General features: G+C 38.6%; 1 protein-coding gene and 1 long non-coding RNA gene across 3 annotated transcripts in view; both read left to right on the top strand.

The window, feature by feature from the left end:
• Positions 1-18: 18 nt before the first annotated feature.
• LOC122231532 lies at positions 19-542 on the top strand. Its single transcript, XR_006208784.1, has 2 exons — positions 19-126; positions 315-542. It is a non-coding gene; the product is annotated as an uncharacterized LOC122231532 (long non-coding RNA).
• Positions 543-1,423: 881 nt separating this feature from the next.
• SESN3 (sestrin 3) overlaps positions 1,424-26,803 on the top strand; it is a 73,192-nt gene continuing 47,812 nt past the window's right edge. For both annotated transcript variants that reach the window (XM_042959683.1, XM_042959684.1), the window contains exon 1: positions 1,424-1,764. In XM_042959683.1, the coding sequence (XP_042815617.1) occupies positions 1,687-1,764 (78 nt within the window). In that variant the 5' untranslated portion in view covers positions 1,424-1,686. The remainder of the gene's footprint in view (positions 1,765-26,803) is intronic.

The raw sequence follows: 26,803 nt of genomic DNA on the forward strand, positions 1-26,803 counted from the left end.
TGTGTGGTCACGGCCAAGGCCGGGTGGGGAGCCTGGGCTCCAGTGAGCACGGAGCTCCGCGCCAGTGGGTGAAGCAAGTTGTCTCCGGGGCCCAGAGGACACCCGTGAGGACCCGGCACCAATCAGGTTCTCGCTTGGCGCCTGCCTTTGTTCTCACTGGGGAGCAGGTTTCCGGGCGTCTTGCGTCGGGAACCCGCATTCGACCCGCACGCGCGTTGCTGGCCTCCTCAAGAGACCTGGCTCCCCCCTTCGCCTGTTCCCCCTCGCTCTGCCAGCCAGAGCGTTCCCCATTTACATGTGGCTTCTCTCCCTAGAGCGTGGACGCCAAAATCCTGACTCACCATTTTTAGCTTTGGAAGAGGCAAGTCCAGCCCGATAGTTTACAGACGATTTGTTCTTCCTTCCAAACCTTCCTTCCAAGCCAAGGCTCTATGCTCTGCATGTTTCTGATCAACTGCCCCAGAAAGGGCTGTTAGGTGAAAGGATAACCCTGTTTCTTTGGCCTTTTCGTGCTGGACGAATAAAGGAACTTTCATTGCTGAGAGGACTGCGAGAAGGTGTTTCAGAGGGAGGAGGAAACCGCTAAACCAGAGGTTTTGCGTCTTTCTCCTCCTACCTCGATTAATGGTGTAAATCTAGCTCAAACATCTACCTCTACCCCCAGCCCAAGCCTTAGGTAATGGGTCTTTTGCAAAACAAGGCTCAAGATAAATGATGCATAAAGTTCTTTGAGATCCCTGGGTGCCAAGTGCTACGTGACTGCAGTCTTCTTTACAGCTAAGCTAAGATTTTGGCTGGGAGAAAGCCTACCAACTGTCCTGACAATGTGAACGTTTTAGCGACCGCCCCTCTCCCGTCCCCAACATCTCTCAAGAAACCAGGAAATATTAAGCTCAGTTTTAGACCCTCTAGCGAGGCTCTAGCTCCCAGCTATTTATCTCACTCTCCTTACCATTTTTGCAGGGACCTAGAGAAGGGGGCGTGGCCAGTCTTCGGGGGAGGGGCGGGGCCTCCAGGGATAATTTGCATCCGACACACCCTCTTCCTCCTATTGGCGGACCGCACAAGCTGTATTCCCACCCACCCCACTACCTAACTAACCCGCCATCTCTCTTCAGTTCCAAGCCTCGGAGATAAACTTAACTTGCCCGGAGATTCAAGGCGTCCTCGGCGTCTGTGATTGGCCGGCGCAGCTCCCAACCGGGCTCTAGTTGCTCATTGGCTGCGGGCTAGCGGCCCAGGGGCGTGGCCGGGGCTGTCCGAATGGCGGGAGGGGGCGGTACCGGAGCGTGGAGGTGGTGAAGGTGGTGGGGAGGCGGGGGCGGGGCCGCACTGAGGCGCTGCGGCGGCGGCGGAGGCGGCGGCAGCGGTGGCGGCTGCTCGTCCTAGCCTGGCGGGGGCGGGGGTCTGGAGGATGGGGGCGGGAGGAACAACGGGCCGGTGAGGAGCAGCCGCCGCCGTCTCCGCCGGCGCTTCGGCAGCCGCCGCGGTGGTCGCCTCGGTCAGCGCCGTTCACTCTCGGGCCGGCGCCTGCCATCCCGACATCTCGCCCGGGGGAGGCTGAGGCTGAAGCGCGGCCGGCGGCAGGGGGACGGTCCGGCCCCGGCCCCGCAGCGGCGCGGGCGGCCGCAGTGATACCCAGCCCCGGCCCGCCGTCCGTCTTCGCCCTCGGCGCCCGCAGCCAAGATGAACCGGGGCGGCAGCAGCCCGTCGGCCGCCGCCAACTACCTGCTCTGTACCAACTGCCGGAAAGTGCTGCGGAAGGTACGGGCTCGGCCTGGGGTCCAGCCCGAGAGGGGCGCTTCCTGCCGGCGGGGCTCGGGCAGCTCGGCCCGGGGGCGCACTGTTGGGGCGAGGCTCAAAGCCATCCCGGGGCACCTTCCCCACGCCGAGACCGAAGAAGGGGGCGTGGGTTGAGGGTGGAGGTTTGCACTGCTGCTTTTTATCTCCGCCGGGACAGATGCTAGTCCCGAGGGGTTGGGGATTTTTTTTTTTTTTCTTCCGATTTTCTTTTTGCTGCCGGTAGTCTTTTTCGGCTCACCTCCCTGCCTTGCCACCTCCGGCCTGCTCCGCGGGCGGAGGGAGGGGGGGAGCGGTTCGATCCTCCTCCCGGTGCTGTTGATGGAGGTCGGTGTGAAATCTGAACAGCCTGGTCTGGGCTTGAGGAACCTGGCTGCGTCTTTGCTGTGGCTAACTCTCGGCGGGGGTTGTTTTTGTTTATTCGGTCGCTTCTGCCTTCCTTGCCTGCTCTCCCTTAATACCCCCCCCCCCCTTTTTACATTCTTTTGACGGTAGTCTTGTGTCTGTAGTTCAGTGTTGAAAGGAACTGGTAAAGCAGCTTGAACTTTATGCCCATGGGAAATGCTGTTCGACCTTACAGTTCCTTTGGGGTTGGGGGAGGAGGAGACGGAGGTGGACGTAGGTTATCACTCCTTAGCAGCACCCCCCCCCCCCACCCGCCGCCCCTTGTAGGTCCAGAAAAATCAGAAGTACAATCAGTTTATTGCTCCAGAGTGACTGATAGAAAGTTTACTCCAGAATTGTTTAGTTTACTTGGCTTAATCACTCCGTTGAGGGGTGGGGGAGGGGAGTGAAAAGATGTCGCTTTAGAGCGAGAAAAGCTTTTAATCAGACTTTAACAGCCTCCACTGGGTAATACTATGATCAGTTTATTTTTCTCCAAACTCTATTATTACATTTCATCAAGTGGAAACGTTAGTTGGGGTGCTTCTGTTTGTCCAGTACAAATGAATTAAAATTGCTGAGCTGTGCAAATACATCGGGACTGAAAGACTAGGGTGAATACGGCACCGTTTTTAGTCAATTTCCCCAAATACAGTTCAATTGGGATTGTTATTTATATATTAAAAATATAAAGAAAGCATGTAAGTAAGCAAGCTCAAATATTTGCGCTCTTTGTCCAAAAACTGTTTTTCTTCCTCTGTGGGTCAGGCCAAGTGCCAATCAAAGTTGTTTTTCAAGCCTCTTTTCCCTGCAGTAGGGCTGCTGCTCCCCCCCCCCCCCCCCATTTTATTTGAGATCATGAAGAAAGCAAAGAGATTTTAGATTTGAAGTTAATCGAACAGTTAAATATGCCTTAAATTGTGTTTATTGGATATGTTTCTCTTGAAACAGATTTTTATTAAATGTGCATGTTGAGTATGTGCAGTTATTTTTTTCCATAAACTCTGGGATCGAATTACAGTTGATACTTGCTCAGCTCATTGTAGGGCAGCTTGTGAGAAATGTAATGGATCAGAAGTGCAGATCAGCTTAGTTGAATGTTAACTCTTTCACTTCAGGGTTAGATGTCATGGGAACCTAGCTTTAAAAAAATTATTATTTGCTAACTTCAAAAGTGGTTAGTTATGTTTTTAACACGAAACAAATTGTTGAGACACATTTGCTTAAACACAAGCCTGGTTAAAATAACAGCTAGTTATTTTTTTTTTTTTGACTGAACAAGGAACTATATTGACTTTGACTTTTTTTTAATGCCTCTGGCAATTTGGTAGGCTAATAAATTTGTTTGGAGGTGATATTAGGCTTCAAAATCTAGTTTTTCTTTTAGGAGAACCATGGTTATGGATCCATCACACTTTGCTAGCATTCTTTATATTTTCCTCTTAGCTTTTGAGAAACTATTTCTATTTACCTAGAAAGAACATCCTCATTTCTAGTCATTATTAAAAGAAAGAGGTGTATGGAAAATGGATATTCACCATTTTCATATTTTATAATTGCTATGTACCTCTGCCAGTATTCCAGTTTTTAGTAACTCCAAGGTATTTAATATTGATTCATGCAGTAGCATGAAATAACTTTAGATGGAAATGGGATTGTTTGAGCCAGTTATGACATGACTTGGCAACATTTGTAGCTTTTAAAGAGTGCTATTCTTCAGTGCTCTTAAAAGAGATCAAGTGCTCAGCATTTTAAATTCTTTGTCATTCTAAAAATAGCATGGAAGCGTTTATTTCTAATAAAGAGATGATTTTCTTTTTGCTAGAAAGTATATGACTTTAAAATTCATCTGTAACTCTCAAAATGCGATTCTTTGAATTGATCTTGTGTTTTCTACTTAATAAAGTGTTCAGTGCTAACCAAGTGAGTCACAGCATACTGAATTTTAGTTCAGCGTAGTCCATAATCCTCATTAATGATGGGGAAAGAGTCACCTTTTATGTGGCATGAAGCTATATCTTTATGTAGCTTAATCTGTTGCAATGTGTTGAGTTTGGGGGGAACTTCAAAAGGAACTGGATTCTTCAAATGGAATAACTTGGTTTATTTAACCCGATGTCTGAAAATTGAGCTGTATATTGTATGGGAGTCAACATTTATAATTAGAAGTGCCTTTACAATTTGGATTCAGTGCCATCAAAAGTAGAAACACTTTTTAAAATATTGAATATACCTAATTTGGTATCTTAGGTCAGGAACAACAATATATTTCCCAGATAGGAGAACAAATGAGCAAACAAAAAACTATCCTCACATCTATAACTCTATATAAAGTCTAACTTGCTCTGTTATCAGTGAAACAATTCAATAAAGCTTCTAATAAAAGAGGAATTGCTTCTACTTACTTTGGGAAAGTTAATGAGTTTTGAAGTGTCATACATTTTACTTGAAGAAATTCCAGTGACGCCTAGATAAATTTTAAAGCGAAGTACCAAACTGCATTAAGGTAGGTAACTATCAGCCCACTCATTTTCTGATGAATAAAAGGGGGCATATGACAATGTTTTTTTGAGTATTGAGCAGCTCGTGCTACTGAGGTGAGTAAAACTGCATGTAAGTTGGAAGATTTAACATTTGAAAATTCTTCATGTGTTCAGGTAGTTCTAGTGATAGATCTTTATTGGTTATTACATTTTTCTGCTTTGTTTATATAACCACTTATTTTGACAGCTTTTGGTGGGTTTTTAAGTGTAAAGACTGAAAATAAAATGGGGACTATTAGATGGAACCGTATGAACCACTTTTATAATTAAAATTGTCAATTAATAGCAATTTTTTCAGGTCCAACCAATAGAATGTAATTGCTTTGACTGATTTAGTAGCCCTAGTCTACCTCGGTTAATCTGGTTTCTTGCATATATATTTTTGATAAAAAAATAACAGTTTTTATTTTATCTTAACTGAACTAGGTGGAGATTAAGCAGTGAATTTATGACAGCAAACCATTATGCAGTGGTTTTCACACTGCTTTTCAGGGAGCCCTAAGAGGCGTCAGTGTTCATAAATGCATGAGTTGGATTACATTTTTCAGTACCTTTAAAATTATTTTTAAGTTAGAACTTAAAAATACAGCTACCCAAAAATACGTTTTCCCAAATTTTAACAAAGTTGTTATAAAAGTTATCTTTTGTTCCAGGATTATTCTTGTGCAGGCCTTGAATTAAAACTTGTTCCGCTACCTTTGTACGTATTTGAACTTTTTTGTTAATATGATATTGATAGGAAAGATTGTCATTGATTACGAAGGCTTTGGCCTTCAAAAAAAAAAAAAAATCCTTCCTGCACATACCTGTTCATACTTTTACTTGTGAGAACGCAAAGGTGTTGTTATCAGTAGTTGTTACTTTATAGCTGAAGCATATTACAATCCATTGCTTTGTATGTTTATATGTTTCATAGTTCAGTTTCAATTGAAAGTTCATTGGTAAAAGGGATTCTGTTGCTTTCTCCCACCTCCCCACCACCCAATAAGTAAACTGCCAAAACATAACTGCTAAAGTAGTGATGCTGGGAGCCACAAGATGTACTCATAGGCAGGTCTTGTAACGTGGGGCAAATTAAATTCCTGGAAGGCTAGCTTCCTCTGCAAAATGTAGATAATCTCTACTTGACTTAGGGGTTGCTGAGTAGCTCAGGAGAGGTAATGTGCGTTCGAGTACTTTGTAAACCATAAAGTACGACTATGAATCTAAGAAAAACATGAGCCTATTTATGTTCCCAGAAGACTGTAGTTCTTTGTGACTCGTGGCAGTCTATTTCAATACATACTGAGTGATTTGGTTAGTCTTCACCTTTCTGTCCTTTTTAATTATTGTCTATAAATGAGAAGTAAAGATATTCTGCAACATACTGATTTTTGATTTGCATATTTCTATTTGTACCTACCCCACCCCCTCTTAAACAGAGCAAGCCGGTGAGCGCTGCTTTCATTTTTTCCAATAATTAAATAAAATGAAATTGCCTTTTGGGCACTTCAGCAGATGAGGGGAATTAGCATTTAGTTTGAAAAGACTACAAGTCAGAGATGATCATATTTAATACAAGCTGGGGGAAATCCAGCTGGGTTAAGCAAAGAATGTTTAATAATTCTAATTTAGGAGAAGAGTTATGGGAGTAAAGGGGTCTTAGTCTTTTCATCTTCTCCCTTCTCCCTTTTTTTCCCTTTTGAAACTATTGGGTTGTAACTTCAGTTTGCCTAGACTTTCACAGTTTTTAGAGTGCTTTCACATGATGTCAGCTGTTTCTCACAAACAGAAAATTTAAGTGCCATGACCTCTGTCATAAAAAGTCCATTTCATTCTTAGAACTGCTTCTATAATAAAACTGTATTCTAATTGTCCCCTGCAGTATTGAAGCTGCCAGGGAGTGTCCTCACTGCCAGCCTCCGCCTCTGTGAGTGCCTGTAGGTCCCCACAAACTCTCCGTCTGACCACTCTTTTTATTCCTAGCAATGAATGTTGTCAGGCATTCCTGAATTTTCAGGACCACTTTTCGTATTTTGGAGCAAATATTTATCAATATCATGCCTGGGTAATAGAGCCATTAAAAGTGCAAGCTAGACAAATGGATTTTCCTATATGAGGGTATAGAAAGTTAAGTTTACTGATAGGGTTTCAGATCCCACATTGTAACTAACAAGGAGCTCTGCTCGTGGAGTTTTGGTGTGCTATCAAAGAAGACGACTCACAGTTAACTCTTTTATCTCTCAACTTCTTATCTGTGTCAGGCCAGATTTTCCTCACATACTTCAGTCAAAACATCGCAACAGATTGCATGCAGAATCAGCCATGAAATTCAGCTGTCTTATATTAAACAGACACTAAAGAGATTTGCACAAACGTAAATGTCACTCTGCTCGCTGTTTTTTTGTTTTGGAAAATAAAGTTATTTTCGTAAAAATACGTGCCTTATGTTAACATGTAATGGTTTTATTATTTTAAGGGAACTAACATTTAACATTTTCTCAGTTTTAACTTCTAATACAGTAAATATTGACAGTTATAACCCACACATCAACAAAAGCTGTTCGGCATTCTCAGTAATTTTTAAGAGTGAAGGAGTTCTGAGACCAAAACATTTGAGAACTGCTGAGTCAGAGTTCATATAAATGTATGGTACATATAAATGTAATTCTCAGGAGTCTATGGGGGAAAATAAGAGGCTGATACCACTGACAGAAAATGTGGATAAGGCCATCTCATCACCTCTATTTTGTGTGGGGATGACTTGCATATGCTGCCTGGCACCTTTTCAGTGACATTCTAAAAGCTTCTCTACTACCATAGTGAGACTGAGGCTGACTAGAAGTGATCTTTACTTTTTGTGGGCATCTGGTAGAAACCAGGGAGGGGGAAAACACACATCTCTGGCTCTGAAGGAATATTCTCCTAAGTTCTACACAATGACTGAAGAATGGTCAGATCCAAAGATTATGTCCATTGTGCTCTAATTGGTTTGTTTGGGGCTGAAAAGGAAAGAAAGGCTCTGAGTAGCCGGGTTAGCCTTTTTTTCTTGAAAGCTGAGACATGTGGGAGAAGCAACCAAAGAAGAGACAAGAAAGAATCAGAAAAGTATCAGTGCAGGCTGCTGATAACAAGCATGGGTAGAATAAAGGAATGAAAACCACCACTGTAGACAGAAGATAGGACGACCCTGAATGTAGGAGTTCCTAAATACTGCAATCCCCAAAGATACAGCGCATTTTGTATTTTGTGTGTAGGGGGTGCAGTTACCCTGTCCACACAAGCTATGGCAGACAATCTGTTCAATGTGGTCCCCAAGGCACCCGCATAAGGATCTATTTATCTGATTAGATCTGATGACACCTATAAATGACTACCAGTATCTGAACTGTCCTCGGATATCACGGGGGGGGGGGGGGGGGGGGGGATGGGGGAGGAGGTGGGATTCACCATATATAGTAAATACACAGCAAAGCCAAAATGTTTAGTCCTGTGTCCCACAGTTACATTAAACAAAGAAGTACATGTGGTATAAACTGTTTAAAAATACATATCGCATACCATCAAAATCTATAGTTAACATGTAGAATTCCTGCTTGTCTTTGGAAATTCTTCTTCAAAACTCTTAGGAGGTCTCAAAAGTGTTTCCTAATCTTTAAACCGTTTTCCTTCTATCTCAAGACTGCCATGCTGTCCATTTATCACACTTCACACGTTAAATTATGATGAACAATTTACATAGATCTTTCTGCTACTAGGTTGCCTGTTCTTTGGGATCTGGTTAATAGAAAGTTTATTTTTAGCAAAGTAGAATTTTGATTTAAAGATCTATTATTCTTATAACTACTGGCGGTGTACCTATATTGGATACATACAATCTGATAAAATGAAGACTTTTCTATTTTTCCAAGAGATGTTTGATATTTGTCTGATATATCTGTTCTTTGTGGTCATATTTTGTTCTATTTATGAAGAACACATTGAGAAGTTCAGAACAAAGATGATTTTAGTGATAAAATCATCTTTGCAACCACGGAAATGTTTCAATGAAGTATCTACTTTTTGTAAGAGGTTCTTTTTTTTTCTTTTTTTTTTTAATGTTTTTATTTATTTTTGAGACAGAGAGAGACAGAGCATGAGCAGGGGAGGGGCAGAGAGAGAGGGAGACACAGAATCTGAAGCAGGCTCCAGCAGCAGGCTCCAGGCTCTGAGCTGTCAGCACACAGCCCGACGCGGGGCTCGAACTCACGGAGTGTGAGATCACGACCTGGCTGAAGTTGGACACTTAACCGACTGAGCCACCCAGGCGCCCCTGTAGGGAGTTCTGATAGGGAGCACACACATCAGTTCACTAAAAGGGTCAGGACACTGATGTTAGCTATTGGTCCTTCTGAGAAACATAAAATGTCCATTGCTTTCATATGGACACCTGTTCTGTCTCCTGGAATGTGCTAGTGTTTTATAAGGGATGGCAGTTTTGGAGTACTTAGGACATACCTTCAAACTTACAAGATTCTTTGTAGGCCACCTCCTAAGGTTCTTTCCACATACTATCCTGGCTGAGGCTTTTCCTCTTCTACTTCCCCCAAGTCCTCTATTTTGGAAATCTCCCAAGCCAGCTGTGATCTTCTTGGCCAGCACGCACTCCCTTGGTAACTGAACCAGAGAATTGGTCCTAGGCCTGGACTGCCCCTTAGTTAGCCTTCACTTTTCAGATCCACCCAAAAGTGAGTCACTTGCTGGTCCGTGGGCCAGGTTATTGACTGCCTCCTGAGGGGCACCTCAATATTATCGGATATTTAATGGTGGGTCGACATTTTGTTGCTCAAAGCTTCTAATAAGGAGTAACAGGCATTCTACCTTACATTTCATGAAGAATATATTGAACATACCAAATATACATAAGTATGACCAAGTATAAAAATGGCTGATTTAGGGCCATATTCTTTCTTGCACCAGAGATTTCTTAAGGTATAAAATACATATTTGAGTAAGACTTAACTTTTTTTTCCTAAGTAATAGCAACTTGTAATGGAGGCATATGTTCTCATTTCTAGATAACATTTTATTCTTACCTCTCCCTTATCGCAAAGACGAAACTAGTCACCAGAAGAAATGAAATCTCTCTTTCTAGTAGCTAGAGGCTGAATATTGAGAAGACTGAAATTGACCTCATGGCTAACTAGAGCTGGATTTTGTGGAAGATCATTGTAATTATCTGAGATCGTAACTCTTAGTTTCGAAATGCATTTTATAAAATCAATAACGATACTAGCTTCTTTTGAATACCGCCTGTGTGCCATAGGCTGCTAAATATCGAAACCCTGCATATGTATCCTATTCAATCATCACAATGAACCTATAAAGAATTATTACTCACATTTTATGGATGAAGAGATTAGGGCTCAGAGAGCTTTAGTGACTCCATTAGGATCATAGTACCAAAACAGGTCTAACTCCAAAGCCTGGCTCATTATACAGGTATAAGCACCGCATTTCCTTACATTCCACGTTTTCTTTATGTGAACGACTCGCACAAGACATAAAATTAATGAAACTTAACAGGACTTGATTACTTAAGAGATTAATAAGAGTGATTTCAAATTCAGATATTTTCTACTAGTTTATTTTTACATTAGAAATGCAAATTTCTCTGAAAGATTAAATTGATTGAGAAATAAATTGAAGTTCTCATTGACAGTTTTGCCCTATCTGGTTAGCTCTCTTATCTCTATAAATCTGTTGTTAATTATCTTACCAGTCTTCCTAATCCCAGGATACATTTTTCCTAATTTTCCAGCAAACTGTGACCTATTTCTTTAGCCAGTCATTCATTAGTTCGGTAACATCGATTCACTCAGTACTGTTGAAATAATCTGACAAGGGACACTGTCTAAAAATATTTTAAGTGTTTGGTCTTTTGAATAGGACCCCTAAGAAATGTTCCCAGCTTTTGGTAATCTCTTTGGGTAAAAAAGAGTTATTTATGAAGATAAGAGATCATGTGAATGCTCATTTCCACCATTCATTTTGGCTTTCTGTGGTAAGGCAAAAATGATGGTAAAAGGAAACAAAGAGCCCCTGGGACTGCTGTCCTTCCACTGGCTTCCCCACCTGCATTCTGTGTTCTACGTCCACAGAAGACTTACAGAAGAGTTTCCGGTCTTACCAAAGGTGTATGTTAGGGAGAAGAGTTTGTGGGAAGATGGCAGTTCTGCTATTCGTGAAATAGAACTCTTGAGAGTTTTCCATAGCAACACAAAAAGATTCCTAGTTAAGCACTATGAATATTACAGGTATACTCAATAGGCGTTTACTGATTATCTTGGAAACCTAGCCACTAGGTGGAACATTGTTTCCAAGGGAAAATACACTCCAAAATCTGAGTAACTGCTTCACTGGAGGCTTCCCTAACTTTGGTATGCTTAACACTAAAAAAAGGGTAAGTGATTTTGACAAAAAAATAGTTTTTAGTATGTTCATTCTGGGAATATGTTTGGTCATTGTGTCTAATTCTGTTAATGCATCTCTATCCAATAGAAAATTCTGTTAATGCAGCTCTATCCAATATTCATGTAACGGTTGAAAAGAAGGGGATAAAAATTGGGTGATAATCAGGTGTTGGGATAACCAAGGGCCCAGCATCAGGCTGGCTTATCCTTCGGTGCTTTGTGTTTACTAAGGCTCTGCCCCAGCTTGGTGCATTTTAAGCTGGGTGGCATATTTTTTACTACCCATTTTGTCTTTAAGGTAATATAAATGAAAATCAATTTTATTTTATTTTTATTATTTTTTTAAAGTTTATTTATTTTGAGAGAGAGAGCATGAGCAGGGGAGAGGTAGAGAGAGGGAGAGAGAGAATCCCAGGCAGGCTCCGCACTGTCAGCACAGAGCCAGATGTGGGTCTCAAACCCACAAACGGTGAGATCATGACCTGAGCCAAAACCAAGAGTTGGGCACTTAACCAACTGAACAACCCAGGTGCCCCAAGAAAATCAAAATAAATCCTCAGCGAGTTTCCTTTTTATATGAAGCTAGGAATTTAACTTGCATATCTTATTGTTTGGGGTATAAAACGATAAAGAAAACAAACCCAGCCAATTTACTTCACCAAAAGAGAATTAAAACAAAAATCACCTAAGCTAATGGTACCTTAGCACTAAACCCCAAGTAATATTCAAATTCTTTTATTTTACATAAACATTTTTGTGTATTAGTTGAAATTAGTGAATTCTCAGGTGGGGTAAAGAATATTTGTTGTAGTCTTAGTTTTTGAAATACAGTATGACCTGTATAGTTAATAATCTTCTAAGATACTGTTTTGTATTATGTAACTATTAAGATAACTACAAGGTCTAGGTTTTAATATTCTTGAGGCAAAGTGCATGGTTGAACACCCAAGATTAGCATGAATTTGCAAGTGTTCTTTTATGCAAGAGAACTACTTAGTATTTAGTGCCCTTAGAGTGAGGGACAGTACATGTTTAGGTAAATAAGAATGTAGAAACAATTCTCTCTTTTGGTAAAAATATATACATTGCCCTTTTATGCTTATTCTACATCTCAATGTTATTACCCCTTCATGGCCTTCATACTCTTAAGGAGTCAAGGAATGTAAAGGCTGTTAGCATTTATAAACCACTTGCATACTATATGAATGTCTGTTATATTTATTAATTCAGCTCCTACCTCTTAGGTACTGAACTCACCGACAGCAAGGACATTAGGGCTCTTGCCTAAGCAGTGTAATTAGTTGCAGCATACATCTGGATCTCATAAAGAGAACTTCAAGATTATGCTCCTCATTTGACAGATGGTATAGAACAGTGTTTGGCAGATTTTTTTTTTTTTCTGTAAAGGACTAGCTAGTAAACAGTTTAGGTTTGCGAGCCTAAAGTAAGGCCTAAGTAGTTGTGTGACAGCTACTCAGCTCTGTCCCAGTGTTGCGAGAGCAATAGATAACCCATTACAGAATGGATGGTTTTGTACCAATAAAACTTTGTTTATGGTCACTCTAAGTTTAACTTTATATTATTTTCACATGTCATGAATATTCTTTTGTGGGGTTTTTTTTCAATTATTTAAAAATGTAAAACCCAGGCAGTACAAAAAGAGACAGCGGGCTGGGTTTAGCCCGCAGGCTAGCTTGCTGACCTCCAGGTGTAAAAGACGGCGCAAGGAATTTGGCATCTTCTGAGTTGTGCTAGCTCATGCTAACATAGGTAATATGTAATAGGTAATATTACCTGTTAAAAAAAATGTCTGTGTCATTCTAACTGTATAAAACTAATCAAATGCCACTCTGTAATAAACACTACATTTATAAAAACGTCTAATTGGAATGACCTATTTAGTACCTGGATAAGTTAGGACGGATCCAAAGTAAAACTTCTGAAAATCTGTAGTTACTAAACACACTAGAAAGCCCACATGTCAGGCCATTGAGCACTTCTAAACAGAGTGCTTTTTCACCTCTTTGGAAGTAACACCTTTTCACACCTTGTTTGATTTTCAGTAGCAGAACCGGTATGTATTACAGAGCTTTACATTGTAATTATGGTTACTTTTTTGAGAGTTTCTCGAAACCTAATTTATACGAATGGTTTGGATTGATAGGCCATAGTGCAAAACTAGTTTCTTAAGAGTCCGAATGTATTTTGTGCTGGTCAGAGTCCCCAGTTAGGACTGCAGAGCTGTGTCATTCATATTGTCTTTGAGGTCTTGGGTGGAGCGGGCATATGATAATTCCATAGATATTTCTTAGGACTGCAGCTAGGCAAGGCAAGAAGCTTCGTACTTTTTCTGTAGTAAATTTTAAACTGTTGAACTCATTGTCTTATTCCATTAAAGTCCTAATTCCCTAACTACCTTCCTCCACCAACAGTATCACAGTGGCAGTCAAGAAATGTGTCATCTGGTAAAGGAAAAAAACACACACTCCAGAGCCGACAGAGGTAGTACCTGAATGCAGAGATGTATGAGCGTTGATGTGGGCAGTGTGTGTGAGGGGAGGGTGATTCAGTGGAGACAAACCCCACCTCCAGCGAGCAGACGTGATGGCTGTCAATACTTTATAAAAATGGAAAACCATTAATTATCCAGAATACTTTTTAGGACAGTGAGCTTTAAAAATTTCACACTGAGCATTTAGTCAGTGAGTAAAATGTGGCACCGTTTATCAGGGTTGAACATTTGTAAAAGCATGAGTATATGATGTTTTTCCGTGGTTGAGATCTAATGATATCCAAAGCAATGACGCAGTTGGTACAAAGTACAAGATTTAGACCGTGTTCAGTCCAGAATTTTCATTGAAATGAAGATCGACAGCTATGCATGTTAATATTGTGTGCTTCAAATGAGATCTGATAGGGAGTTCTTTTGACCAACCCTTGTTATGATTGCATATTGTTATGGTTATACATGGGAGAAATAAATGTGCATAACCCAAGTATTGATATGGTTGACTATTTTATGTTATGAAGTAACCACTAATCTGATGCACTTGGTTTTAAGTATAATTGACGTACGTTATGTTAGTTTCAGGTATACAGCATAATGATTAGATGTTTATATGCATTGCAAAATGATGACCACAATATGTCTAGTTACCACCCGGCACCATACGGAGTTTCAAAGTTTTTCTCTTGTGATGAGAACCTTTAAGATTTACTTTCTTTGAAACTTTCAATTTTGCTATACAATATCGTTGACTGTAGTCACCATGCTGTATATTACATCCCCACTACTTATTTATTTTATACCTGGAAATTTGTGCCTCTTGATCCCCCTTCACCAATTTAACCCACCCCTCTATATCTTTCCTTCCCTCTATATCTCCCCTTTCCACCAATCCATTCTTTGTATCGATGAGTTTGATTTTGTCCTGTGCATTCCTTTATTTTTTTAGATTTTGACAGGTAAGTGAAACCATACAGTTTTTGTCTTTCCCTGTCTGACTTATTTCACATAGCATAATACCATCAGGGTCTATCCTTGTTGTTGTAAATGACAAGATTTCTTTTTTTTTTCCCCCCCATGGCTGAGTGGTATTCCATTGTGTGTATATATCACATCTTTGTCCATTCATCCGTTGATGGGCGTTTAGGTTGTTTCCATATCTTGGCTGTTGTAAATAATGCTGCAGTGAACATGGAGGTGTATAAAGCTTTTTAGATTAGTCTTTTTGTTCTCTTACGATAAATACCCAGAAGTGGAATTGCTGAATCGTATGGTAGTTCTATTTTTAATTGAGGAGCCTCCATACTTTTCCATCCATAGTGGCTATACCACTTTACATTCCCACCAGTAGGATACAAAGCCTCCCTTTTCTTCACATCCTCACTGACACTTGTTATTCCTTGTCCTTTTGATAATAGCCATTCTGACAGGTGTGAGATATCTCATTGCGGTTTTGATTTGCATTTCCCTGATGATTAGTGATGTTTAGCATCTTTTCATGTGCGTATTGGCCATCTGGATGTCTTTGGAAAAATGTCTATTTAGATCCTCTGCCCATTTTTTAATTTGGATTTTTTGGTGGTTTTTTTTGTCATCGTATGTGTTCTTTATATGTTTTCAATATTAACTCCTTCTCAGATATATGATTTGCAAATATTTTCTCCCATTTGGTAGTTGCTTTTTTATTTTATTGATGGTTTCCTTGCTGTGCAGAAGCTTTTTAGTTTGATGTAGTACCATTTTTGCTCTTGTTGCCTTTGCCTTTGGAGTCAGATAAACAAACAAACAAACAAACACAAAAGCACCAAGAATGATGTCCAGGAGCTGACCACCCTTGTTTTCTTCTAGGAATTACATGTTTCTCATTTTACATTCAAGTCTTAATTTTGAGCCAACTTTTGTATATGGGTTAAGATAGTGATCAGTTTCACTCTTTTGTACGTGACTGTCCAATTTTCCCAACAAATTATTGAAGAGATTGACCTTCCCTGTTGAATGTTCTTGCCTCCTTTGTCCTAAATTAATTGACTATATATGCTTGGGTTTATTTCTGGGTCCTCTATTCTGTTCTGTTGATCTATGTATCTGTTTTTTTTTGTCTGTTTGTTTGCCAGTACTGTACTATTTTGATTACTATAGCTTTGTAATGTATGATGTCAGGGAGTATGATCTTTGCTTTTTTTCTCAAGATAGCTTTGGCTGTTTGGAATCTTTTGTGGTTCCATATTCATTTTAGGACTGATGCACTTGGTTTTTTTAAAAAACAAATCCTGTCTGGGGCTCCTGGGTGGCTCAGTCGGTTGAGCGTCCAGCTTCGGCTCAGGTCATGATCTCAGTTTGTGTGTTCGAGCCCCGCATCGGGCTCTGTGCTGATAGCTTAGAGCCTGGAGCCTGCTTCGAATTCTGTGTCTCCCTCTCTCTCTGCTCCTCCCCAACTCATGCTCTGTCTGTCTCTCTCCTTCAAGAATAAATAAAAACATTAAAAAAAATTCTTTTAATAAAAAAGTAAAAAACTAATCCTGTGATGTAAAAGCAGCCATTAATGGAAAATATTTTACTTTTAATTGATGGTAAGCTTTTAAAGGTAAGTACATCAGTGCCTTTTTCTTTTGTTTCCTTTACGAATGACCTTTATTAAAGCTATTGCAGAGAACATATTTGTCACAACGGCAAATGGAAAGAATTGTTAACTAACGAGTACCTTGATGATAACTCCATTTCACTGCAGATATTTATAGCAGCAGTTGAATTTTTTAAAACCTGAGTAAGAAACTCAGAATCCTGCCATCAAAGCCCTGGCAGGTGTTGCATCTTTTGTTGCCGAGGGCCACTAAAATTTGAACCTGTCGTGACTTCATCCAACAATTGTAGCTTTTAATAAACCACTGTGTTCCCATTTATGAAAGGTACTCTGATGTGAAAAAATGAAGTAGTTTGTCCTCTCATACTTCTGACTTGTCCCTCACTTTGTCAGTAACAGGTATGCATTTCATGACCGTAAAATAGTAGAGGAGGATATTGTGACTGTAAAAGTCCGTTTCTTTTTATTCGATCGTTATAGTCATTTTAATGCCTTTTAGTGTTTCTGGATGATTAACTATTTTACAGAGCCGTGGAACACTTGAAAACCAAAATGCAGTGTGCTGCCAGTTGTAGATCGGTCAATTCAAGATAAAGGATTTCTAAAATGAAAATGGAAATCCGTGGGAAGGCTAGACTGGACTCACAGAAACTGCAACATACCTTTTCTGGAACATATGTAATGCATAATTGGTTTACAGTTGTTGCTAAAAGAAATTTACATTCAAATACTAAGTACCTTTGCACAAGTTTATAGCAGAGAGTTGCTTTTCAAGACCAGTTAGTTGATTCACGGGAGACACAAGCCATTTTCTGATGGGCAAGGGTGTGTTTTCCTGAACGTCATTGCAACCCCAGCAATGACCTAACCACTGGATAGCAAGTTTTAGGAATTAATTTGGTTTTGATTGAAGTAATATCCTTTCCAGATTGCTAGGATTGACTCTCCCGTCCCACCCTCAGACTGAAGCTATTGTTTTATTTAAAATGGTTCACTTGGGTTGAAGTCATTTATTAACAGAAATAACAAGTCCGTAAGTTAGTAAGCTTGTTTAATGTCTAGGACAATGGTTCTTGAAGTGTGGTCCTGGAACCAGCAGCATCAGCATCACCTGGGAGATTGCTAGAAATGCACTATTTTGGAATCCACTCCAGAGCTGCTGAATCAGGAACGTTGGAGGTGAGGTCTGTCCATCTGTGGTTTAGCAATCCCTCCAGGTGATCCTGATGTACTCTTAAGGATTGCGAACCTCTGGTCTATGGTCATTAACCTAATGCTTATACAAATCAGAATTGTGTGTGTCCCTTTTATTTTCAGTATGTATTATTAATTGAGAAATACGGTGAAAAGAGGAGATTGTTTCAGATTAAATCAATACTAAATCCCTACCCTTTATAGGTAGTAAAAGTAGGACGAGCTCCAGAATCAGAAGGATTCCTTTGCCTGTTTAAAAAATATAGTTGCAGATTTGAGACCATCTGGTACAATATGTTCTCACCTGAAGAAATCTAATGTCATATTCTATTGTTGCTGGATTCTGAAGTTTAGCTTCAGGAAAAAAAGAGAGTTGGATTTTGGAAGCTGTTTTATGACTGAAATCAAATGAAAATATCTTTTGGAATTGCTTGTTTACATAGAAATAAGTGTTTTAGCACCAGCATTGATAGACTTTGCTGGGCCTCACCATCTTAGATTATTTTTATTTCACAGAAGATTGATGTTTTAAGCTTTTGTGGAGAAGATTATACTGGACATTTTGTTTTTCTTAAACAGAAGGAGAAGTGACACTATTTGTCCTGAAGACAGGTTTAGGATCGAAAGATGGGGTTTTTTTTTTTTGTTTATTTGTTTGTGTATTGTTTTGAGTCTTTTAGGCAAATTTAAATATGCATGTAAACTACGGATATTCTTTTTTACCTGTAAACTGATAGCTTACTGTTCAGTTACACACAGGGTGTCAGAAAGCTGAATCAGGAAGTCTGAAAAGTAACACAAAGGAAACTTAAGCACTATTTATTATATGTGGGCTCTATATAAATCAAAAGGATAAAAAATTGCTCGTTGAAAGGAAACAGTGTTTTGGCTAGTTGCAGTTCTGTCCAGGATAGTGAATATGAATAATTTTATTTTCTTACTTGGTTGCATATAATTTCGAGGTCATGGGAATTTTTCTCTTATTGTCTCTCGCTGAGTAGTAAAATCTAACCTGTGTTGATCTGAGGAAAAATAATGGATTGTACTAAATTGCCCCCCACTCCCAAATTCCCTTATGTGTTAGCTGCCCCAGAAGCATATGTAATTACTTGATTCTAACCCATGGAGAGTGATGCGTTTGTATTGACCACTTTTCTATCCTTCTGTGAGGAAAGGACTAATATAGTACCTTAAATAGAACTGTCTCCATGGCAATGGGCAGTCAGCTTTTGACTTTGAGACTCATAAAAAAGGAAATTTAGAGAGGCATTTTCATGGTCTAAAATAGCAGTGCAGCGAAAGTGAGGTATGAGAATATTTCCTGTCAGTTATTGCATGTCTGATTAAGCTAGCATATCTCTTTTTTTACATAGCACTTTTTATCTGAGCATTTCAAAATGCTACACAATTCCTTCTCTTAATTAATGAGTGATAATCATTATCTTCAGATTAATGGAAAACTTGAGAAGCTCAGATGTATGTTTAGGATTGGGACCCCTGTCTGTGAAAAAAGAAAGGGGGGGGGGGTTGCCTAGCTTTAGTTGTAATTTTATTCTCATGAAGAATAAAAATACTGAGTTATGGGTCGTTCTTCATTATATTGAAATAGAGTTCTCTGGGGAACACTGGAAGCAATGACAAGATTACAAATCAACACTTTATGCTTATGTTTCCCCCCTAACTGCTTCCTATAATTATGAGTCTCTGGATCAGTTCTGTTTAAAAGACTGTCCTGGCAACCTGCCTGCCTTCCTTGTTCCTTCTTGCATCTATACCCACTTAAGAGGCAAAACTTTGGTTGGGCCACCGAGCTTTCAGTAAAGGTCAGTGAGAGTACTGTATCCTAGGGGCTAAAGAATGAGACCACATTATCATTTGTAATCTTTCGTCTTTTCTATATTTCCTTCTTGACTAAGCCTTATCTCAGTATAGGGTTAATTTCCAGTTGAATCATGTCTTACCTTGCAAGTATCATCATTAAATGCTTAATAGTCTAAGGTTACTTTTAACAAGGGAATTCATGAAACAAACATGCGACATAAATCCAATGGAATACTGGGCAGCTCTTAGGATTAGATCTATGTATTGAAGTGAACTGATGTCTATAACAGGTTGTTGAGTGGAAAAGGCTTTTTTTTTTTTTCCAGGATGTGAAGTTTTTCATATTTATTTATTTATTTTTCATTTTCATTTTCAAAAAGGTAAAGAGATACAGAAGAGTTAGACTCCAAAATTAATAGTATCAATTCCTCTGTGATGGGATTACTGGAAATTCTTTTTTTATCTTTTACTTCCCTTCATTGTCTTTTGTTTGTTTTAACAGTAAACACGTATTTCACAAATTTTAAGAGCTATTACTATTTTGAAATAATAAGTTGAACAAATAATTTAATGGAAGGATAGTGCCGAGAGTAAATCCAAATGAGATGGTAAATTAAAGGCCCATTGAGACAAAAACAAAAGCTCATAGATTTAATAGATATCCATAGTAGCTGTGGGTAAATTGCCAAGGGAATAATAATGTGTGTGTAGGTGGTTAATAAGGACCCAGATATGTAGGCATAGATGTACACAATCTGGAAAGGAATGAAGGTATTGTAGCTCTCCGTTATCATATTAGTTATTCCAGGATTTCTCTTGAGGAACCTGATGTCCTTACTAATATTTAAACAGAAAATTAGTTTTTCTCTTTAATTTTGAATTCAAAAGATAGCTATAGTTGTATTGTTTTACCTTTATACCATGTGGTAGATAAGACTTACTGTATAAATTCCAGGAATTTATCAATTATTTAATTTGAACACCATCTATTAATCTAGAGGTGTTACTTATTAGGACCTGAAGATAGGAATAGGTGGTTACTTTATGAAATAATTTAGTTAATTAATAATTATATTCCAGCATTTTTGAAGAATAAGAGGGTATGCATAGTATAACCTAGGTTTCAGAGAGCTTACTGTGTGGTTGGAGAGAAATATATTTTCTAGATAACTATGAAAGAAGGTAAAAATGGAAAACATATATTATTTTGGCGTTTTATAGATATTCGTCGATTATTACTTGTCTTTAGCAATTGCGAAGGCGTGAATAAAATGTCGATCATCTAAATACAATGTGTGGAAAAGGATAGTTAAATATTAAATACTTTTTAAAAATTTTCAAGGCAGAGCGATGTGATCTTGGTGGCTATTTTTAACGATTTTTTTAATCTAAATTTTAATTTTTGAAAATGATCATCACTCAGTAAGGAGTATCTATAACCAATTATTTTCTTAATGAGGGTTTCTCACTTAAGTGGCCGTATTTTCCAATTCCGTTTTCCATTCTTAATTGTCTGGGTCATTTGTTGAGCAAAATATTGAGTTAAAGGACTACTGTGAGCCAATTAATAGTTTTGTAAATCCAGTCTATGCTATAAATCTCTCCTTTAACTTGTTTGATAATGTTTAAACATTTTGACTAGTTACATGGTGCTCTGAGAACTCAGTGTTGCCTAATTCCAATAACAGCAAATATGTAGTTGGTAATATGGCACTGTTTTAAGCAGTTTACAGGTATTCATTCATTCACTCATATAATTTTTCTCACTACCTGTTTAATAGCTTGCTTTTTACCCCTTAGGTGAGGGAGAGATTCCCAACTCTGGGTCATGGCGATGGCCAGACACACAAAACATTGGACAGATGAGATGAGCAGTTTGTTATATATACTCACAGTCCAAGGGAAGAAAACACTGCACGTCACACAGGGCCACGTGGCGGTTGCATTCAGGAGTGAATGACCACGGTCTGTGGGGAAAAAGGCTTTTGTCGTATCAGGAGATTAAAATACCCGCTCCTGTGGGAATCTGTGATTGGCTTATTTGAGTAATTCCATTGGCTGATAAGGAACTGAAACCTTCTACTCGGGAATAAGCAGGAATTGTACCTGGTCCATTGGTGAGGAGAGTTGTTTGGCCTGGGGACCTTATCCATGGTGAACAGTGTAAGGATAGGACTTTGTACTTAGGCTATTTGAGATCCTCCTCGTTTTATTAGATGTCAAGGCAGCACATGATATTGAGCCTTAATTTTAGAGTTCACGCCATACTACCCTTTCAGGTAGGTACTCTTATTAGCCCCATTTCATGGGATAAAGTTACCAGGTACACGAGGTAACTTGCTTAAAACTATGACAACCATGCCCTCAACTATTTTCTTGTACATTTGCTTTCCCTCAACCTAGATGGAAATTCTCAGTATCCGAAAAGAAAAGCATATAGAAATGAACTAACTCGGCATTTTTATTACTAATTGCCAACGAGTTTTCATCTAAGTGCCCTGATGATTTTATTTCATTTCTTTTCATAAGTCTATAAACTCTTATACTTCAATATTTGCATTTCTTAATTGAGAATTGCTACACGTAGTTCTTATGAAGAGAGGTGATAGTTTTGGTTTCTTCTTTAGAGAGCCTTTGAAAGCAGAAAAATAGTAAGATAATTTAGATTTTATTTTATCTAGCATAGAGGGAATGGTCTACTGGTCTTCATTTCTAAAGGCTAGTATTTCTATGAGTAAGTTATATTTTTGATAAATAGGTAAGATACCTTTTGGTTGACAGAAATTTTGCTGGTTTGCTTGATTACAACCTTAGAATTTACAGACTTGATTTGTCACTTGATTGTCCCTGTTGTTTTATAAACATACTTTATTGTATGCCAAGAAGTAATTGGTTATTATCTGAGATATATATCGTATTTTTTTACTCTACTGGTGTCAGGGCATCTCAATATTCTTGATACAATTGGTCATCTTTTCCTGTGAGTTTGGTTTTCAAATAATGCAAATCTAATTATAAATTGCCTAAATTAACTGTTTTTGTTCTTTTAAAAAAAATAGGACCAAATCTTTGATGTAAGGAAGATAAGTATTTTTATAGAGTATTATTTATAATAAACTATATGACATATTTAAAGGCAAATTTTCCACATTTGAGTTCCTCTCATTCCCTTCATCTTGCCTGTGAACTTTGTCAAGTTAACTTTTTTTACATGAAACAATTTAACTTCGATGTGTTAAAGAGTCTTGAGTCTGGGATAGTGGGATGATGATAATAAATTTCTTTAGTCTTCCTTGTTTTTTTTTTTTTAAAGTTTATTTACTTTTGAGAGCGGGGTGGGGGGGGCAGGGTAGGGGGGAAGGGGCAGAGGGAGAGGAAGAGAGAATCCCTTGCGGGGCTTGAACTGAGGAACTGTGAGATCATGACCTGAACTAAAACCAACAGTCAGCCGCTTAACTGACTGAGCTACCCAAGCGCCCCAGTAAGACTTGTGTTTAAGTGATACAGTGTTGGATCATAACCAGTGTTATGAGTTCCACCCATACTCATCTGGTGTTAGAGCTTTCCATCCGATTTCCCATCATCCTCTTTCCACTGCTTTGTAACTCAAAAATGGGGTGGGAGGATATAGTACTAACAATAAGCTAATGCATTTCTTAATGCAGGAAGGTCTTAGGAAAACATAATCCAGAATGAAGGGAAATTAGTAAATCGTATCAGAAATTCTATCTAAAATTTGAATATAGGGCTACTTTTCATTTTATGCCCACTATATTCCTGACCCAGTAGTGGGCTTTTTCTTCATACCTTATCTCATTCCACTTTCATAACAATCTCACAAAGTTGAGATACCATCCTCACTTTATGAAAGAATAAATTGAGGCTTGAAGAGATTAAATATTTACCTGCTGCTTGGATGCTACCGTGTTACCGTTATAATGTATTGCTTTTCTTTTTCTCTGGGGAAATGTGTATTTTTTGAAACACTGGTTTATCTTTTTGTAATAAGCAAAGCACTATCGTTCTCCAAATTAGACAAAACACATTTTCTGGGGAAAAGAGTTTGTTAGCTTTTGTGGAGAAGGACACCAAAGCCTTATAATGTTGTAGAATATTACCATTCAAGACTGAAGAATCTGTACTTTGTGTTTTGCCACTATAGAAATAAATGTGACTTCAGTACTTCTGAAGGAACTTAAACCATGCCCTCAGTTCCATGTAACATTCTTATTTGAAACTTCCATGCTTTTCTCTAAGATCAAGTAATAACATTAACAAAATACAAAAGAAATTATTGGCTATCTGAAATGCAAGAGCCTGTTTAGTGTGTTAAAAGTATGTAAAAATATTTACCAACTAAATCTTGCTGGTTAAATAATCACATGTCTAATCAGACTGTTATTAAAAATAATTTTAGTCACATTATGGGCAAAAGTGATTTAACTTTGGCTAAGTTCACTTCTGCTCTTGATCAAAATTTAAAATCACCATTTGATTCGTCTTTAGTTTTAAATGTTTATTTTTGAGAGAGAGAGAGAGAGAGAGACGGAGCACAAGCAGGGGGAAGGGCAGAGAGAGAGGGAGAGAGAGAATCCAAAGCGAGCTTCAGGCCCTGAGCTGTTAGCACGGAGCCTGACACAGGGCTTGAACTCATGAGCCATGAGCCACAAGATCATGACCTGAGCTGAAGTTGGACACTTAACCTACTGAGCCAGCCAGGTGCCCCGGCATTTGATTAGTCTTTAAATCCTCTAAAAATTATCACTGGACTAGTTCTATTGGTTTAGAAATGTACTTTGTGAACTCAGTCTTTAGGTCTTGGTACCACTTGTGCTGAAGGAACTGAATTGTTCCCACTCTAATACACCGATCTTGGAGCGAAGATAGTCTGGGGTGCAACTAAGAAGACTAGAAGTCTTTGCTTTGGAAAGTAAAACTAGGCTTTGAAGGGCTATCAATAAAAACTCATGGGGAAGATCTATAGCTTCAGCCTTTGCCATTTGGACGCTGCTATTTGGAACCCAGCTGCCATACTGGAAGGAGGCCAAAGCAGCCCATGTGGAGGAGAAGCATGACACCCCAGCTAGTAACTAGCACCTGCCAGCCATTTGAGGGAGGCACCTTGACCTAGTAGCCAACCTACACACTCTGATAGTTGTGTATCTGTTTGACATACTGATGATCATATGACTCTTCTTTTAGAAGAGAAGAAAATGTATTATGGGGAAATTGCATTCTAGTGAAGAAATAGCTGAATTTGAAGACTGGTTAAGATTATGTGAATTCCTTAAAAAATAAGTTATGGAAAATGGACTCACTGAGTAATCCTTAATGGTGAAGCTAAAATTCTACATTATTTATTTTTTTAAATGTTTATTTGTGTATGTGTGTGTGTGTGTGTGTGTGTGTGTGAGAAAGAGAGAGAGAGAGAGAGAGAGAGAGTGTGTGTGTGTGTGTGTGTGCATGTGCATGAGGGAGGGGCAGAGAGAGAGGGGGACAGAGGATATGAAGTAGGCAGTGTGCTGACGGCAGAGGGCCTGATACAAGGCTCGAACTCATGAACCGTGAGATCATGACCTGAGCCAAAGTTGGGTGCTGAACCTTCTGAGCCACCCAGGTGCCCCTACAATACATTTTTAAATAGAAATATCTGAGAACAAGACCATACATCATTGTGAGGACTTTGAAAGATCATTTACAATACTAGATTATAAAGATTTTTAATCTTATAAAGCAGCATGGATCTTTTTTTTTTTTTTTTTTTTAATTTTTTTTTTTTTTTCAACGTTTATTGATTTTTGGGACAGAGAGAGACAGAGCATGAACGGGGGAGGGACAGAGAGAGAGGGAGACACAGAATCGGAAACAGGCTCCAGGCTCTGAGCCATCAGCCCAGAGCCTGACGCGGGGCTCAAACTCACGGACCGTGAGATCGTGACCTGGCTGAAGTCGGACGCTTAACCGACTGCGCCACCCAGGCGCCCCTAAAGCAGCATGGATCTTTATAAGAAATAGATTTTGTTTTATTTTAAGTTTTTTTTAGAGTACAGTATGTTTTCTTAACTGGATCATTTATACAGAACATAGAGTGTAGAATACTAAAAAGGTTTTTAGATATGTTTAAAGTGAAAATCATTCCGTTATGAAAATATGTAAATTATATAGTATATCTATAATGGGTTATTTTCTATTTACATTTCTATAAAATGTTTTATAACATTTTACCAAAAATTCAAAATCTGAGTTTATCAGCTTATTAATAGATTAAGTAAAATGGCTATCTAAAATATAATGTTTATTTTAAACTAATAAAGACAATGAGAAGGTAATTTGAAAGCATTTTGGTTATTTTGCTTCTGAAAACTCTTTTTCGGCATTTAGAGTTGCTCACAGCATTCTGTAAGACCAGAGAATGTGAATACAAAAAGGCCCTTAGAGATCATCTCTTTCATTTTTCAAGTGAGAAAATTGATACCCTGGAAACTGATCAAGGTTTCTCAGTGCTCAAGAAGGGAAGAGAACTCAGGTTGTTGGTACCTTTTTCATTATATCATTTTGCTTGTAGCATTTAGTTACATAGTATTCTGTTTATTATTGTTTGAGGTACCTATATCTAATCACACCAACTAGTTGTAAATTCCTTTAGGTAGCTTTTCTACTTTTTATAGTCTTGAAAGAGCAATTATGTAAGCTATTGAACAGTGAAGAATTCAGTAGTGCATACTGATTGATTGGTTGGTTGATTTGAATGTGTGTTTTTAACTTGGAATGCCCAGTGCAATACTCTGGTTCCTAGTCTATGTCTTTTTAGTGCTTAAAAATTAGTAAAGCTTAGATCATATGAATCATCTTTATTTTGAGTTAACTAAAATACTAGGGATTTAGTCTACTAACACTCAAGCCTTAAGAAGAGGCTGTCCTTAGTTTTTAAGTTAAATTAGTTACATAGAAGGATAAAGAAGAGAAGGGTGCATGAATAGCATCTGTATACAAGCTAATCTGGAAAATGGGAGGAGATATCAGAAGAATAACAAATTGGAGAAAATCTTTTTGATAATTAGAAGATAACTTTCAGAGAATTTAATTGTAACATAATTACAGCTCTTTCAATCAAAACTACACTGAGAATTTTGTTGCCAAAACAAATTCAAAATATTTGGATGTGGAATAATTCTATTCAGTGTTAAGTGTGTGTGTGTGTGTGTGTGTGTGTGTGTGTGTGTGTGTTGTATGTATGTGTTAGAAGTAGCATGAGTCTATGATGATAATAATTGCTTAAGATGGTTGTTGTCCAAAAGTAGCTACTTAATATCATTAAATGTATAACAGTCTTAGTAATATATAGAGATGTTATATGACCAGTCAACATTTATTGAGCAAAACGTTTAAATTTATTATCAAGTAAGATGGAACCCTTCTTTTATTTTTTTAGTTTTATTTTTAAGTTTATTTTATTTATTTTGAGAGAGAAAGAGCACACAAGTGGAGGGCAGAGAGAGAGAGAGAGAGAGAGAATCCTTCTGCACTGTCAGTGCAGAGCCCA

Source organism: Panthera tigris, chromosome D1, assembly GCF_018350195.1.
Source record: "Panthera tigris isolate Pti1 chromosome D1, P.tigris_Pti1_mat1.1, whole genome shotgun sequence".
Lineage (NCBI taxonomy): Eukaryota > Metazoa > Chordata > Mammalia > Carnivora > Felidae > Panthera > Panthera tigris.